This window comes from Heterodontus francisci, chromosome 27 (assembly GCF_036365525.1).
Source record: "Heterodontus francisci isolate sHetFra1 chromosome 27, sHetFra1.hap1, whole genome shotgun sequence".
Classification (NCBI taxonomy): domain Eukaryota; kingdom Metazoa; phylum Chordata; class Chondrichthyes; order Heterodontiformes; family Heterodontidae; genus Heterodontus; species Heterodontus francisci.
The window spans coordinates 42,374,804-42,389,634 of NC_090397.1; the positions used below are offsets into that span (position 1 = coordinate 42,374,804).

General features: G+C 44.2%; 1 protein-coding gene across 1 annotated transcript in view; it reads right to left on the reverse strand.

Annotated features, from left to right (window-relative positions):
* Positions 1 to 1,902: 1,902 nt before the first annotated feature.
* The window catches only part of cd36 (CD36 molecule (CD36 blood group)), a 45,232-nt gene continuing 32,303 nt past the window's right edge, over positions 1,903 to 14,831 (reverse strand). Inside the window, exons 12-13 of the mRNA XM_068059650.1 lie at positions 12,538 to 12,696; positions 1,903 to 2,016 (exon numbers count right to left, since the gene is read on the reverse strand). Coding sequence (XP_067915751.1) covers positions 1,903 to 2,016; positions 12,538 to 12,696 — 273 coding nt within the window. The remainder of the gene's footprint in view (positions 2,017 to 12,537; positions 12,697 to 14,831) is intronic.

Sequence of the window (14,831 nt, forward strand, 5' to 3'; positions counted from 1 at the left end):
ACCAAGCTACACGACAAGGTTAGGTCGAGTCAGTAGGCCACCTATACATAGAGACACTTGACCGAAGGACTTGAAAGTCAGTGCATGTATAAATATTATTCAAAACTGTTTTCTTTCTTCATGTACATAGTTTATCTTTTGTATATTTTCATTTTACGAAAGGGGGATGTTATGATACTGCTTTAGAAGTCGAGTACTTCACACATCATCACAGGAAGTGACATCAACCAATATGTGATAGCTCAGTTGGAATTGTGTTAGTCATCTAATCACATCTGTAATGTGGAGCTCTCTTGTAAACCTGTTGTCTAATAATAAAGAACTCACTCTTTGATTACCTTTCAGATTGTCGAAGAAAGCAATAGCACAACAACCACCTTCAAAGGAGCTGAATCTTACCCACCACTCATGAAGAAGAGAACAAATTATATAACAAGTGGTCTTTCAACTGACCTATCCTTTTAATTAGGCCATGCTTCCCATTTAACGTGAGCCTATAAGAGTCATGGGCACTGTAGTGTAGTGGTTATGTTACTGCTCTAGTAAACCAGAAAATGAGTTCTCAAAAGTGTGTAAATTTGAATTCAGTTTTAAAAATCTGGAAATTAAAAGCTGTCAGATTGTCGTAAAAACCCAACTGGTTTGCTAATCTACTATAGGGAAGGAAACCAACTGTCTGGCCTGATCCTATACATATTGTTCTTCCCTGATATCTATTTATATATTCTTTCTTCTTCTTTGGCCTCCTTGTCTCGAGAGACAATGGGTAAGCGCCTGGAGGTGGTCAGTGGTTTGTGAAGCAGCGCCTGGAGTGGCTATAAAGGCCAATTCTAGAGTGGCAGACTCTTCCACAGGTGCTGCAGATAAAATTGGTTAACAGGGCTGTTACGCAGTTGGATCTCTCCTTGCGCTTCTGACTTTTTTCCTGTCAACTGCTAAGTCTCGTCGACTCGCCACGCTTTAGCCCCGCCTTTATGGTTGCCCGCCAGCTCTGGCGATCGCTGGCAACTGACTCCCACAACTTGTGATCAATGTCACAGGACTTCATGTCGCGTTTGCAGACGTCTTTAAAGCAGAGACATGGACGGCCGGTGGGTCTGATACCAGTGATGAGCTTGCTGTACAATGTGTCCTTGGGGATCCTGCCATCTTCCATGCGGCTCACATGGCCAAGCCATCTCAGGCGCCGCTGGCTTAGTAGGGTGTATATGCTGGGGATGTTGGCCGCCTCGAGGACTTCAGTGTTGGAGATACGGTCCTGCCACATGATGCCAAGGATTCTACGGAGGCAGCGAAGATGGAATGAATTGAGACGTCGCTTTTGGCTGACGTACATTGTCCAGGCCTCGCTGCCGTAGAGCAAGGTACTGAGGACACAAGCTTGATACACTCGGACTTTTGTGTTCCTTGTCAGTGCGCCATTTTCCCACAGTCTCTTGGCCAGTCTGGACATAGCAGTGGAAGCCTTTCCCATGCGCTTGTTGATTTCTGCATCGAGAGACAGGTTACTGGTGATAGTTGAGCCTAGGTACGTGAACTCTTGAACCACTTCCAGAGTGTGGTCACTGATATTTATGGATGGGCATTTGTGTATATTTTATATATGCCACAATAATATCAGGGGATTTGTAGACAGCTCCCACCAGTGTCCTGCATGGTTTGTTTTTCATTAACCATATATTCATTCTATCCAGTCCAAGCTCTTTGTAGCTGCTCATGTGTTGCACTTTTTGTCCACATCACTCGTACCTAGCCGATCAGATATATCCAGCTCCATAAAAGATCCCTTTCTCTCCTCACCTGCCACTTGCTGCCCTGTCTGACGATGGCCATTCAGTCTCCTTTACCAGTTTCTCTGCTCGTAGCAACCTGTGGAGCAACCAGGCTCTGAAATGTCTGTTTCTAAAAACTTTCTCTCTTCCGAATAATCTGGAGTGTGTTCAGTTGACTTTCAAACCCTGCAACTTTCATCTTGAGGAGTGTTACCTCTGTATGCTTCATGCCATCATATTCATCCTGCATGGTACATGAATGCAGGCAGGGTCACATCATGAATGCAGCAAACATTGCTTTAGACTCCGATCCTGTCATTCCTCTTCATATATTTAATCCATAATTCTTTTTTGAATTATTTCCATTTACTCAATCTCATTTATTATTTTTATGTTTTGAAAGTCTCTTTTGTCCTACCCCATGAAGCTATTATATAGTTAAAAACTGAAAATGAGAGTTCAGATGAACAGTTTCTATATACTTATATTTGTACATCTGTATGTATATTACACGCATGTATGTGCCTATCTCTATGTATATCGTACATATATAAAAGCTAACCAAGGATTGAACATTCAAGTTCCCTAAGAGACTAGCAGCAGCATTGCAGTAAAACAAGCCAGCTGTATATCAGCCATTCTGTGTACCCTGGGAGCTATAGTAAGAAACTTGTCTAAGAATCAAATATAAGAACACAATACAGTTTGAGGTTGTGCTACATTATATAGCTCTTTTGTCGATGAACAATAAAAAGAAAGACTTGCATTTATATAGCACCTTTCACAACCTCAGGATATCCCAAAGTGCTTTATAGCACAGCAAGCGCCCACAAACAGCAATGTTACAATCACAAGATAATCTGTTTTTTGTGATGTTGATTGAGAGATAAATATTGGCCAGGGCACCAGGGTAACTCCCCTGCTCTTCTTTGAAATAATGCCATGGAATCCTTTATGTCCACCGATGAGGGCAGATAGGGCCTCAGTTTAACATCTCATCTGAAAGACCACACCTCCAACAGTGCAGTATTCCCTCAGTACTGCACCAGAGTGTCAGCCTTAATTTTTTTGCTTAAGTCCTGCTGTTGGACTTGACCTACAACTTTCTGTCTGAGAGGCAAGCATGCGACCAACTGAACCACAGCTGGAATACCGAGAAGACATAATAAGAAAACACCAGTACCATATCTGAATCAGTGTCACGGCAAAATGACAACTATCTCTGGAATAATATCTTAGTTATATTTGTTAAATAATGTAATGAAAAATATTAGTGATATACTTTGGAGTTCAGGTGAATGCTCAATATTACATTTTGGCTTTCATCGTCCGTGTTCATTCAGCATGTAGGATTTGTTCAATGTCTCAGATTTCAGATTCTGTTTTTATGAATAACAATTTGGAAAATCAGAAATGCTCCCTTTAACTTTCTATTAAAATAATGCCTGCATTTCTGCAGCACCTTTCATGCGGAAATGTCTCAGAACTTTTCACACGATGAATTACTTTTTGATGTGCACTGACTGGTGCTATGTATGCAAACATGGTAGCAAATCACAAACACCAATAAAGTAAATGGCCAACAAATCTGTTGATCAGTCAATCAAACTAATTGTGAATTGTAACTTTCACCGAAGCGACTGTTTACAAAAACAATACTTAAAAAGATATCTTTCAAGACAGATATGGAGAAATTGATTAATGAGTGACTTTGATTGCTATATCAAATGTGAGTCACATTCACTTTGATGGGAAGAACCCCGATTCCCAAATCCATTCCGCAATAACAATTTAGTAAGTACTAACATAACCAGAGCACTATTAGCGATACTTCTCCCATAGAAGCGGCTGGACGATCCGGCAGTGATGACAGCAAACTGGACGCTACGTCCAGATTCCTAATAGAAACAGTTAAAGATGCCAAACTGCACGACGTCTTCAGCAAACCTGCAGACGGAGCGCAGCGCAGATACACATGGTCAAGATCGGACCGGTCTGCCCGTTCCAGGATTGACTTCCTGTTTGTGTCCCATGCTGTCACGGTTGGATCCACCGACGTCAAGCCGGTGTTCTTCTCCGACCACTGCCTCTTACTGGCCGACTGTCACTTACAGGACGACCAGCGGGTTGGCAGAGGGACGTGGAAGCTCAATGCGACACTGCTGACCCCAGAGAACGTTGAGGAACTCAAAAGGGATTACAAAGGTTGGAGGACCGTGAAACCCCTCTTTGAGTCTCCAGTTCACTGGTGGGAAGCGATTAAGGAGAACATCAAGAGGTTCTTCATCCACAAAGGTGTTCAGAAGGCGAGAGAGAGACAGAGGGAACTGTCCCGACTCCAGAAAATTATGCAAAATCTACTCCGGTTGCAGTCAATGGGGGTCGAGGTCAAGGAGGACCTCCAAGAGGTGAAGAGCCAGCAGGCCTCGCTCTTTGCCACGGAGGCCTCCAAGATCATCTTCCGGTCCAGAGTCCGCTCCATCGAGCAGGATGAGACGTGCTCGCGTTACTTCTTCCAAAAGGTACACAGAGAGAGCTCTGTTATCAGCAGCCTGAAGGAAGAAGATGGCTCGGTAACGTCTTCGCAGTCCGACATACTAAGGATCAGCAAATCCTTTTATGCTGGGCTGTATGACGTGAAGCCCACAGACAGCAGAGCCTCCCAGTCCTTCCTGTCATCTATCACAGAGGTCTTAGATGACAGCAGGAGGGAGGGACTGGACAAGCCGCTAACTCTGGACGAGCTGACAAAGGCCGTCGAGTCTTTCGAGACGAGTAAAACTCCCGGGAGCGACGGCTTACCGATCGAGTTGTACTCGGCCCTGTGGGACTGGGTCGGCCCGGACCTGCTGGAAGTATACGAGAGTATGCTCCTGGCCGGCAGCATGTCAGAATCCATGAGAAAAGGCATCATCACCCTCATTTACAAGCAGAAGGGGGAGAGGGCAGAAATCAGAAATTGGCGGCCCATCTCACTGCTTAATGTTGATTACAAGATTCTGTCCAAAGTCATAGCCAGTCGAGTCAAGTCTGCTCTGGAGTTGGTGATTCACCCCGATCAGACCTGTACTGTACCCGGCAGGAAGATCTCTGATAGTCTCGCGCTACTCAGGGATACGACCGCCTACGTACGGGACAGGAGGGTGGACACCTGCCTCATCAGCCTGGACCAGGAGAAGGCTTTTGACAGGATATCGCACACCTACATGATGGACGTGCTTTCCAAAATGGGGTTTGGGGAGGGAATCTGCAATTGGATCCAACTGCTCTACACAAACATCAGTAGCGCAGTCTCAATCAACGGGTGGGAATCTGAAAGTTTCCCGATCAAATCTGGAGTCAGACAGGGCTGTCCTCTGTCCCCGGTCTTGTTTGTTTGCTGTATTGAACCCTTTGCTGAGTCTATTAGGAAGGATGCGAGCATAAGAGGGGTGACAATCCCAGGCAGCGGAGGCACTCAGGTCAAAACCTCCCTGTACATGGATGACGTCGCCGTCTTCTGCTTGGATCCGCTGTCCGTGCGCAGACTGATGAGCATCTGTGACCAGTTCGAACTGGCCTCGGGAGCCAAAGTCAACCACGGCAAGAGCGAGGCCATGTTCTTTGGCAACTGGGCTGACCGATCCTTTGTCCCCTTCACCGTCAGGTCAGATTACCAGAAGGTGCTGGGGATATGGTTCGGAAGGGCCGGGGCGTGCACCAAAACATGGGAGGAGCGAGTAGCCAAGGTACGACAAAAGTTGGGCATGTGGGGGCAGCGATCTCTGTCCATTGTGGGTAAGAACCTGGTCATCAGGTGCGAGGCGCTCACGTTGTTGCTCTACGTGGCGCAGGTCTGGCCCTTACCCCACTCCTGCGCCGTGGCAGTCACCCGAGCCATTTTCCGCTTCGTCTGGGGATCTAAAATGGACCGGGTCCGGAGGGACACGATGTTCAAATCTCTGGACAAGGGCGGGAAAAATGTACCCAACGTGGCCCTCATCCTGATGACCACCTTCGTGTGCGGCTGCATCAAGCGGTGTGTCGATCCCCAGTACGCAAACTCCAAGTGTCACTACGTGCTGAGGTTCTATCTGTCCCCGGTGTTGCGAAGGATGGGCCTGGTCACATTGCCGCGGAACGCTCCGTGCAGTTGGGCGGTGCCGTACCACCTATCCTTCGTGGAGCAGTTTCTGCGGGAAAACACCTTTGACCACCGGTCCATCAGGCAGTGGTCTGCACGGAATGTCCTCAAGGCCCTACGGGAAAAGGAAACGGTGGATCATGTCGGATGGTTCCCCGAGCAGACCGTCAAAGTCATTTGGCGGGATGCCTCATCACCAGAACTTTCAAACAAGCACCAAGACGTAGCTTGGCTGGTGGTGAGAAGGGCCCTCCCCGTCAGATCCTTCATGCACACCCGAAGTCTCGCCCCCTCCGCACAGTGCCCCCGCGTTGGCTGTGGTGGGGAAGAGACGGTCGCCCACCTCCTCCTGGAATGTGCCTTTGCAAAGCAGGTGTGGAAAGAGATGCAGTGGTTTTTGTCAAGGTTCATCCCAAGCAGCTCTGTAACACAGGAGTCTGTGCTCTACAGGCTGTTCCCAGGGACGCACACCGAGACAAACATCAACTGCTGCTGGAGGACTATCAATTCGGTGAAAGACGCCCTTTGGTCTGCCCGAAACTTGCTGGTCTTCCAGCGCAAAGAGTTGTCCACCGCCGAATGTTGCAGACTGGCACATTCCAAGGTCCAGGACTACGTGCTGAGGGACGCACTAAAGCTTGGGGCAGCCGCAGCAAAGGCTCAATGGGGAAAGACCACAGTGTAAGGTCCCCCACACCAAGCTGAACTGAGGGGCTGGATCCATGGGAAGCCCCTCGAACTGCATCGTTAATATTCTCAATTGCTGTAAATGTAAAACTGTAATTGACATGACAATTGTGAAACGGAAGGGTTGGGAAGAAACTCATGACAGTATTGAAGGAAACTGATCTCCCTTGCAATGTTTGTATTTTTTGGTGCTGTTTGGAAACTGTTTTGCAATGTAATTTTTACAGATTTTTATGAATAAAGTATATTTTGGAAATAAAAAAAAAACTTCTCCCATAGAAGGAAATCTTGGTGATTCAACACAAACTGTCATTAAAGGAAATATCTTTTCACTTCCTCTTGTCTTCTGCAAAATGTTTGTTCTGCTCCTAATATTTTTATTTTATGAACTTCTTGACTGAAATTATGCAACTGTTAATAAGATAATGTAGATTGCATATACATGACGGACTTTGTTGCCCAGATATGTGTTATCTCAGTTCTAGTCTATAAGATGTTTACTTGTTAAAATGAGTGCAACACTCCTGGTAGAGTAAAGCTTCAAAACATATAATATTCGCATGAAGAAAAAAAGAACTTGGATTTATATAGCGACTTTTAAAACCTCAAGATATCCCTAAGCACTTCAAAGCAAATGAAGTACTTTTGAATTGTAACCATTGTTGTAAGGTTGGGAAATGCAGCAGCCAATTTGTGCACAGCAAGGTCCCACAAACAGCAAGTGAACAGATAAGCTTTTTAAATTTAGTTTCCCTGGCTTCCAATGAATATGTCTGGATAGAATTAGATACATGAAAGGATATAAGAATTTGGGTTGGCAAACATCAACTGCTGTTTTCCAATTATTATGTAATTGAAACATACATGTGCATCACCGTAAGCATTATCTAATCTGAATTTAGGAGATAAGGCACCTCAGGCTAAACCTTGTTCTACATGTTTTGCATGGTTATCTTTGTATCATTATTTATAAATATATAGAGTCAGGAAGTTTTGAAACTCAATAGCAGTACATATCACCATGTACCAATCAGTATCTTCAGAAGGCAGAATCCAAAATGTTTATATCATCCAGCAATTAGTAACTGTCAACGCATAAAAAAATATGCACTGAACACATTGGATTGGTCTGTATCAAGTCAGAGATTATGCTTTTATACTGACTTGTTTTCAAGTCTTTTAGGTGGACTGAATGGCCTCCAATGTCCTCCAACACCCGGATCACCTTTTGTTTAAAATTTAGTGAGCTCATTTGCAAATGAAGTCAATTTCTTCCACACCAGCCACCAGTGGCCTCCAGTCTAGAACTCTTCTTTCTTTTGGGCCTCCTTATCTCGAGAGACAATGGATACGCGCCTGGAGGTGGTCAGTGGTTTGTGAAGCAGCGCCTGGAGTGGCTATAAAGGCCAATTCTGGAGTGACAGGCTCTTCCACAGGTGCTGCAGAGAAATTTGCTTGTTGGGGCTGTTGCACAGTTGGCTCTCCCCTTGCGCCTCTGTCTTTTTTCCTGCCAACTACTAAGTCTCTTCGACTCGCCACAATTTAGCCCTGTCTTTATGGCTGCCCGCCAGCTCTGGCGAATGCTGGCGAAAGTCTAGAACTAACACACACGTAAATACTGAGTGATTACTCTGGGTGTGCTTCAGTGTTAGTTACTGTTAAGAACAAGATAGGATAGGTCTCTAAATGACCAATTGAAGCAATAGGGAATAAATGGGGTGGGGTGGGGTGGGGTGGGGTGGGGTTTTTAAAAAAAAAATCTTGTTCATGGTGTAGAAACAGCAGTATCATACTGCAGAGAAGGAGGCCATGCGACCATCATGTCTGTACCAGCTCTTTGAAAGAATTACCTAATTAGTCCCACTCCTCTGCTCTTTCCCCTGAACCCTATATTTTTCCTTTCCTTTCAAGTGTTTATCCAATTCCACTTTTGAAAGCTGCTATTCAATCTCATTGAATGTGAAAATGAAGTCAATTAAAGGCAGCACATGGTCAACTCTTGCTGCCCATTTGTGTCATTCTAGCAATGTGAAGGGGTTCTTCACATTTGCTGCAGAATAATTAACATGGGGAACAGATATGACGTTTAAAATTCTGTCCACCTTGTTAATGGCAGGAGCAGGCAAGTAAGTGGACTTAGTAATCCCATAGCTTTCCCAGGATCCAGGAGGGAAAGGTATACCTGGATAACTACCACAGTATTCTGTAATATGGCAATTATTACTCCAGCCTGCTGGTCTTGTCACTATGTTTGTAGTATTACTCCAATATACCCACATCTGGGGGAGAGGAGAGGGCAAAATTACTCTTGTTGAGAATGTTAATGGAAATAGCATGAATACAAAACTGGAAATCCTGTTGTCACTGGGCCTGGCAATCTTTTTAAGTGAAGGATTTTCACCTTTGGGAAACTGGAGAGAGAATAGAAGCCAAACTTCACAAGGATAATTTTCAAGAAACATTTTAATTGAAAAAATCTAATACATCTCAAGAAAGTGCTTCCTTCTGCAATACAACAGTGTGATTAGTTATCAAGCAACAACACTGATTCTCTCTACCACATAATGCAATGTGAATTGTACTCACAATGGTGAGTTAAACTAATGTTCCAGTGAGAAAAATGCTGATGTAGTCTTTTTTACACCACTGGTAATAAGGGACTGTTTTCTTCTTGCTCCCTTTCTCTCTTTCTCTGTCTCTCTCCTAGATTTCTAGTAACTAGAATAGTTACTATGAATTGTCCCAAAACTGAGAGACATAGATTAAATTAAATACTAAATCTGAATTCCATGAATTGGATGTAAGTCACATAATTGACTGCTATCAAAACTTTTGTTACTGGAAGAAAGACCTTGGCTGATTTAAAAAATAATCATTGCTTATAAAGATGGTTCATTCACTGTTTCTGTTACTGGCAGTCACCTTTTATCCTATGGCAACAGTCAGCAGTATAAGAACGACAGCAACATTTCAAGATATTATACAGCAGGTGATCTAGTAGCTGAACTCTCGAAGAGCCTGTGTTTGAATTTAATATCTATTGGCATTTGAGCTCTGTCCCATCTTCCTCATTAGTTTTGCTGGATCTCATCTGGGCCTCCTGATTTATTTGCTTCCCCTTACCCACTCAGAAGAGCTGCCAGAGGACCAAAATGTTGATATTTCTGATTTTATAAAGCCAGAATAAATTCATTTTAGAATAAAATGACTGGAGGTATCTTAGAGATTCTTTATTAAAATTTGAAAAAAAAAGAATAATGACTGGTGTAAATTAGTGTAGTTGTCAGATTTGTCCAGGAATGATGATATGTGCACACTAATGGGATAACTTTGATTTTGGACAACAGTGTCAAACGGATCAGTCTGATATTGAAAAATCGGGAGAGATATAATGGGTGGCAGATTTGATATTGCCCATTTTACGTTATTGCCCAAAGTCAAAATTACTCCCACAATGTCGTCTGCTTCTGTGTAATTATCATGTCTGTAAATAAATCTAACAATTATTTTTATCCTGAACAGAGAGAATAGTATTTATAAACTTTTGGAACAGCCAGGAATGCAGTGGAGATTCCATGTCATCTCTGAACTGTGCTACTGTTGTTGAGGGAAAATAATTAATTTCATTGCACATTATATCACTCGGCATGCATAAAAGGTAGATCTTTCAGTTGATAGATGTTTCCATCTGTTGGAAACAGTCGTTTGCTGTGAATACAAGTGAAAAGTGTTGAGAGAAGGGCCAAAGTGTAACGGCATTAGATTCAGCTTTTACAAAAATTGATCGGAGGGTTTTAGACAATGAATATTAAGCTTTCTGTCCAGGAAACTTATGCCCAATACACTAAGATACTAAAATCTTCTTGTACATATGTTTGAGATTAGGATTACATATTTTGTGCAATGTTTTGTGTCAGATACCTTGAACCTCTAGTGTTGCTGGCAGGGCTGGGTGGAACCTGATTGCTTTGATGCAAGTATGTTATATAATAACTGAAAACAGACCCTTAAAATACATCAAGTTCCTTCTCTTCCCATTTCCCACAACTCCCGCCACCATCAACTCGCAGAACTTACATGAAAAGGTACTTTAAGTGCAGCCCTAATATTGGACAATTGTCACTAAAAATTAACATTAACAAAAACAAGTAATCTTATTTACATTTGGAGTACTTTGTAGATATTCAAACCAGAGGTATATTCGTTCATCATGTTCAATGCATCAAGCAGGGTTAAAATTTTCTCATTCTGAAATTCTTCTTTATTGTCTAGTCAAACAAAATAAAACATAGAAATCATTTTTGTAGTTCTACACATGTTAAAACATGTTTGGCACTGCATCCACCAGAATGATCTGCATCAGTCATGAGAGTCAAATAACTGGAAATAATTTGAGAATCCATCAAGTAGTGTCTCCCTATGGGAAGAGAGTGGACCTTGTATTTTAATCAAATGGAAGTCTACAGTGTGAATTTCTCAACGTCTTTGATTTGAGCTGTTTAATGAAGGTGCTTGGATCCTGTGTTTCAGACACCAGACTAATCAAGAAAACAGTGACCCTCTGAGCTATATCCCATCCGTATTATCACAATAAATATAACATTTCTGATTTCTCAATTTTGAATGACTAGTTTGTCATAAACCAATCACTGATTTCTTTGTATATTAAGTGGTAGCTGATTCTACAGCTTTTAAAATATAGCACTAAGCAAGATGAGAGGAAACATTCCTGTGTCCATACTATGATGCAGCAGTATTGACACCATTGAAAGACAGTAAGGTAATTGCTATCTCTATACATCACAGCAGAATAGTTGCTCATTTTTTCCATTCCACACTGCATGGTATTGCAGTCATATCGTGCTCCTAAGCTTTGAGCATTGATCTGGATCACACCCTACCCTAACTCGTACCTCAAATTGTGGTGAATGCCTATCACTTGTGACAAAATCAAGAAGGCTATCCCAGCACAATATGCTTGCACTGTTAATGAGTTGTACATCCTCCTCCACTTCATCTGACATTTAGGGCTAGATTTTATCTCAGGCGGATGGGACCCACTTCCACCTAGCCCAGGGATCCGTCCCATATTTTACGGGTCCCCAGGCCTTAATTGTCCCGAGGTGGGACTTCCACCTGCCTGAGGGAGGAGGTCCTGCCTCAGTGAGCTGCCAGACAATCAGCAAGCCGGCAGTTCTTAGTCCCAGCAGCGCCACCAGGAGTGGTGGCCACTGCTGGGACTGCAGCCCAGCCGATGCCATGGAGCCTGGGGATGACGTAAGTTGGGCTTGCCTCGCCAGGGGGATCGGTCCTTCCCTGGTGAGGCTGGAGTGGTCGTTAGGGGGGAGGGGGGGTCTTGGGTCCCGGGGGGGTGGGTTGGGAGGCAGGGCTGGCCCGACTGCCATGGCTACCCCCCACCCCCAGGGTACGGAAAGGCCGGCAACTATTGTTGGACGGCCTTTCACATCCCCAGCACGCCTGCTTGCCATGGGTAAAATACCCATGGAGGTGTGTGAGGGCCCCTAAGTTCACCGGAGGCAGGGGCGGGGCAGGTAGGCCTCCCAGAGCCTCCCGCTCAATTTTACGCCGCCCTCACGCCACCATCCAACCTGCTGGGGTGGCATAAAATTCAGTGCTTAGTTCTGATGCTACAGCAAGCAACCATATCTGAAGGCACAGAGGAGTACAGATAAGACCTCAATTTGTCGCCATTTGATCTTTTTATGATCAACCATTAGGGATTTCCAAGTGATAAGGACCCTCCTGAAAATTGTACTTCTGAACATCCTTTTTTGGGGACACTTGAATACTGTGTTTACATTTTCAAAGTGACCCCTATAATTGTTCAAAATGTTGTTTCTCTGTCCTGGCATTTCTGACTATTTTTGAAATAGGCCAAAATCATAACTTTAGTTTCATACTGGTAACAGTTATATGAATATGTTTTATGCTTACCGCTGTGGTTCCTGAAGTCGCACAAAGAGCAATTGCACATGAAAGAAAAATCAGACTTCCAATGCATATCAGGGTTAATTGAGTAATACCAAGTATTGTCATGGGTGTTATTAGAGAAGCCCTGAACATCTCTGCAGTTTCATCATCTACAGTCGCTGTCTAGGATTAAAAACAAATTCAGAACCTTCTCTATATATTGCACGTTATAACATCAGCTTCTATCAGTAAAGGCAGCAAGCCACAGTTCAAATAAGTTCTAATAATTTTCCAACTCTGTTGGAACATCGGAATAGGAGTAAACTATTCATTCCTCAAGTGATGCAATTAGATCGTGGCTGATCTGCATCTTAACTCCATTAAAGCACATAAAAATGTAAAAGAGAACACAGATCCTGGCAAATGAGAAAGATAAAAGGAGCAAAAGGTGACAAAACAGATATAGAGAGCTCAGAATAGGAAAAGAAACTTGCAAGGGATATCAAAATCAACACAAAATATTACAATTACATTAAAAGAGGGTAGTTAGGAGGAATGTAGGCACCTTAAAAACTGATAACAGTGATCTTGCCAATGAAACTAAGGCAATAAGGACATGCTGAGTAAGTACTTTGTGTCAGCATTGACAGTGGGGGAAGGGGACAACATGCCAGACATCCCAAAGAAACTAATATTTAGTCAGGGACTCAACAAAATTAATGTAAACAAAATAACAGTAATGAATATATTGGCACTAAAGAGTGACAAATGCCTCGGACCAGATAGTTTCTATCGCAGGTTTACAAAGAAAGTAGGTGAGAACATTGCAAATGGCTTAACTATAATTTTCCAAATTTCTCTTGATTTTGGAACTATTCCTTTAGACTGCAAAAATGCGCGGATGTCACTCCGCTATTTAAGAAAGGTGAGAGGGGGAATCCAGGGAATTATAGACCAGCTAGCCTAATGGCTTTAGTCAGGAAATTGCTCGAGTTTATAATTAAGGATAGGGTGACTGAACGCCTTGAAAATTTTCAACTGATCAGAGAGAGCCAGCATGGATTTGTAAAGTGTAGGTCATGCCTGATAAAACTGATTGATTTTTTTTTGAAGAGGTGACTACAGTAGTGGACAGGAGAATATCTATGGATATTATTTATTTGGACTTCCAGAAGACATATGATAAAGGGCTGGATTTTATGTTGGGCAGACGGGAACTGGCCACCACGTAAAAGTCAGTGGCGAACCCGTTTCCACCTAGCTTGGGTATCCGTCCTGCATTTTATGGGTCCCCAGGCTTTAATTGTTCCAAAGCGGAACTTCCACCTGCTTGAGGGAGGAAGTCCCACCTCATTGAGCTGCCGGCCAGTCAGCGGGGCGTAATTGGTTGGGCCCCGGCAAGGCAAGAGTGGTCGTTTGGAGGGGTTGGGGGGGGAGGGGGTGCGTGTTGGGTCCTGGGGGTGGTTGGGGAAGCGGGGGAGGCCCTGATTCGGGCAACTTGTGCCTGATAGTCAGGGCCCCCCCAGGGTGCTGAGAGACCGCCAACTTTCACCGGGCGGCCTTTCCCAGCTCCAGGACACCCACTTACCATGGGTAAAATCCCTGTGGAGGTGGGCAAAGGCCCTTAAGTGGCCATTAATTGGCCACTTAAGGGCCTTGACTGGTTGGGGCGGGTGGCCTGTTTTTAGTTTTCCCCCCACCCACCCCTGCCCTACGTAAAGTGGACCGGAGGGGGAAGCGGGTCAGGACGTCTTCCCGGAGCCTCCTGTTCCATTTTACGCCACCCCGCCCCCCCCCCACCATTATCTGGCTCGCTGGGGTGGCCCAAAATTTAGGCATTGTCTCAACTTATTGAACTCAATATTAAGTCCAGAAGGCTGCAGAGTGCCTAATCGGAAGATGAGGTGCTGTTTCTCGAGCTTACGTTGAGCTTCAGTGGAACACTGCAGCAGCCGAGGACAGAAAGGTACGCATGAGAACAGGGTGGTGAATTAAAATAGCAAGCAACAGGAAGCTCAGGGTCATACTTGCAGACCGAGTGGAGGTGATCTGCAAAGGGGGGGAGGGGGTCACCAAATCTGCGTTTGGTCTCCCCAATGTAGAGGAGACCTCATTGTGAGCAGCAAATACAGTATACTAAATTGAAAGAAGTACAAGTAAATCACTGCTTCACCTGGAAGGAGTGTTTGCAGCCTTGGATCATGAGGAGAGAGGAGGTAAAAGGGCAGGTATTACACCTCCTGTGATTGCACGGAAAGGTGCCATGGGAAGGGGACGAGGTGTCGGAGGTGATGGAAGAATGGGCCAGGGTGTCACGG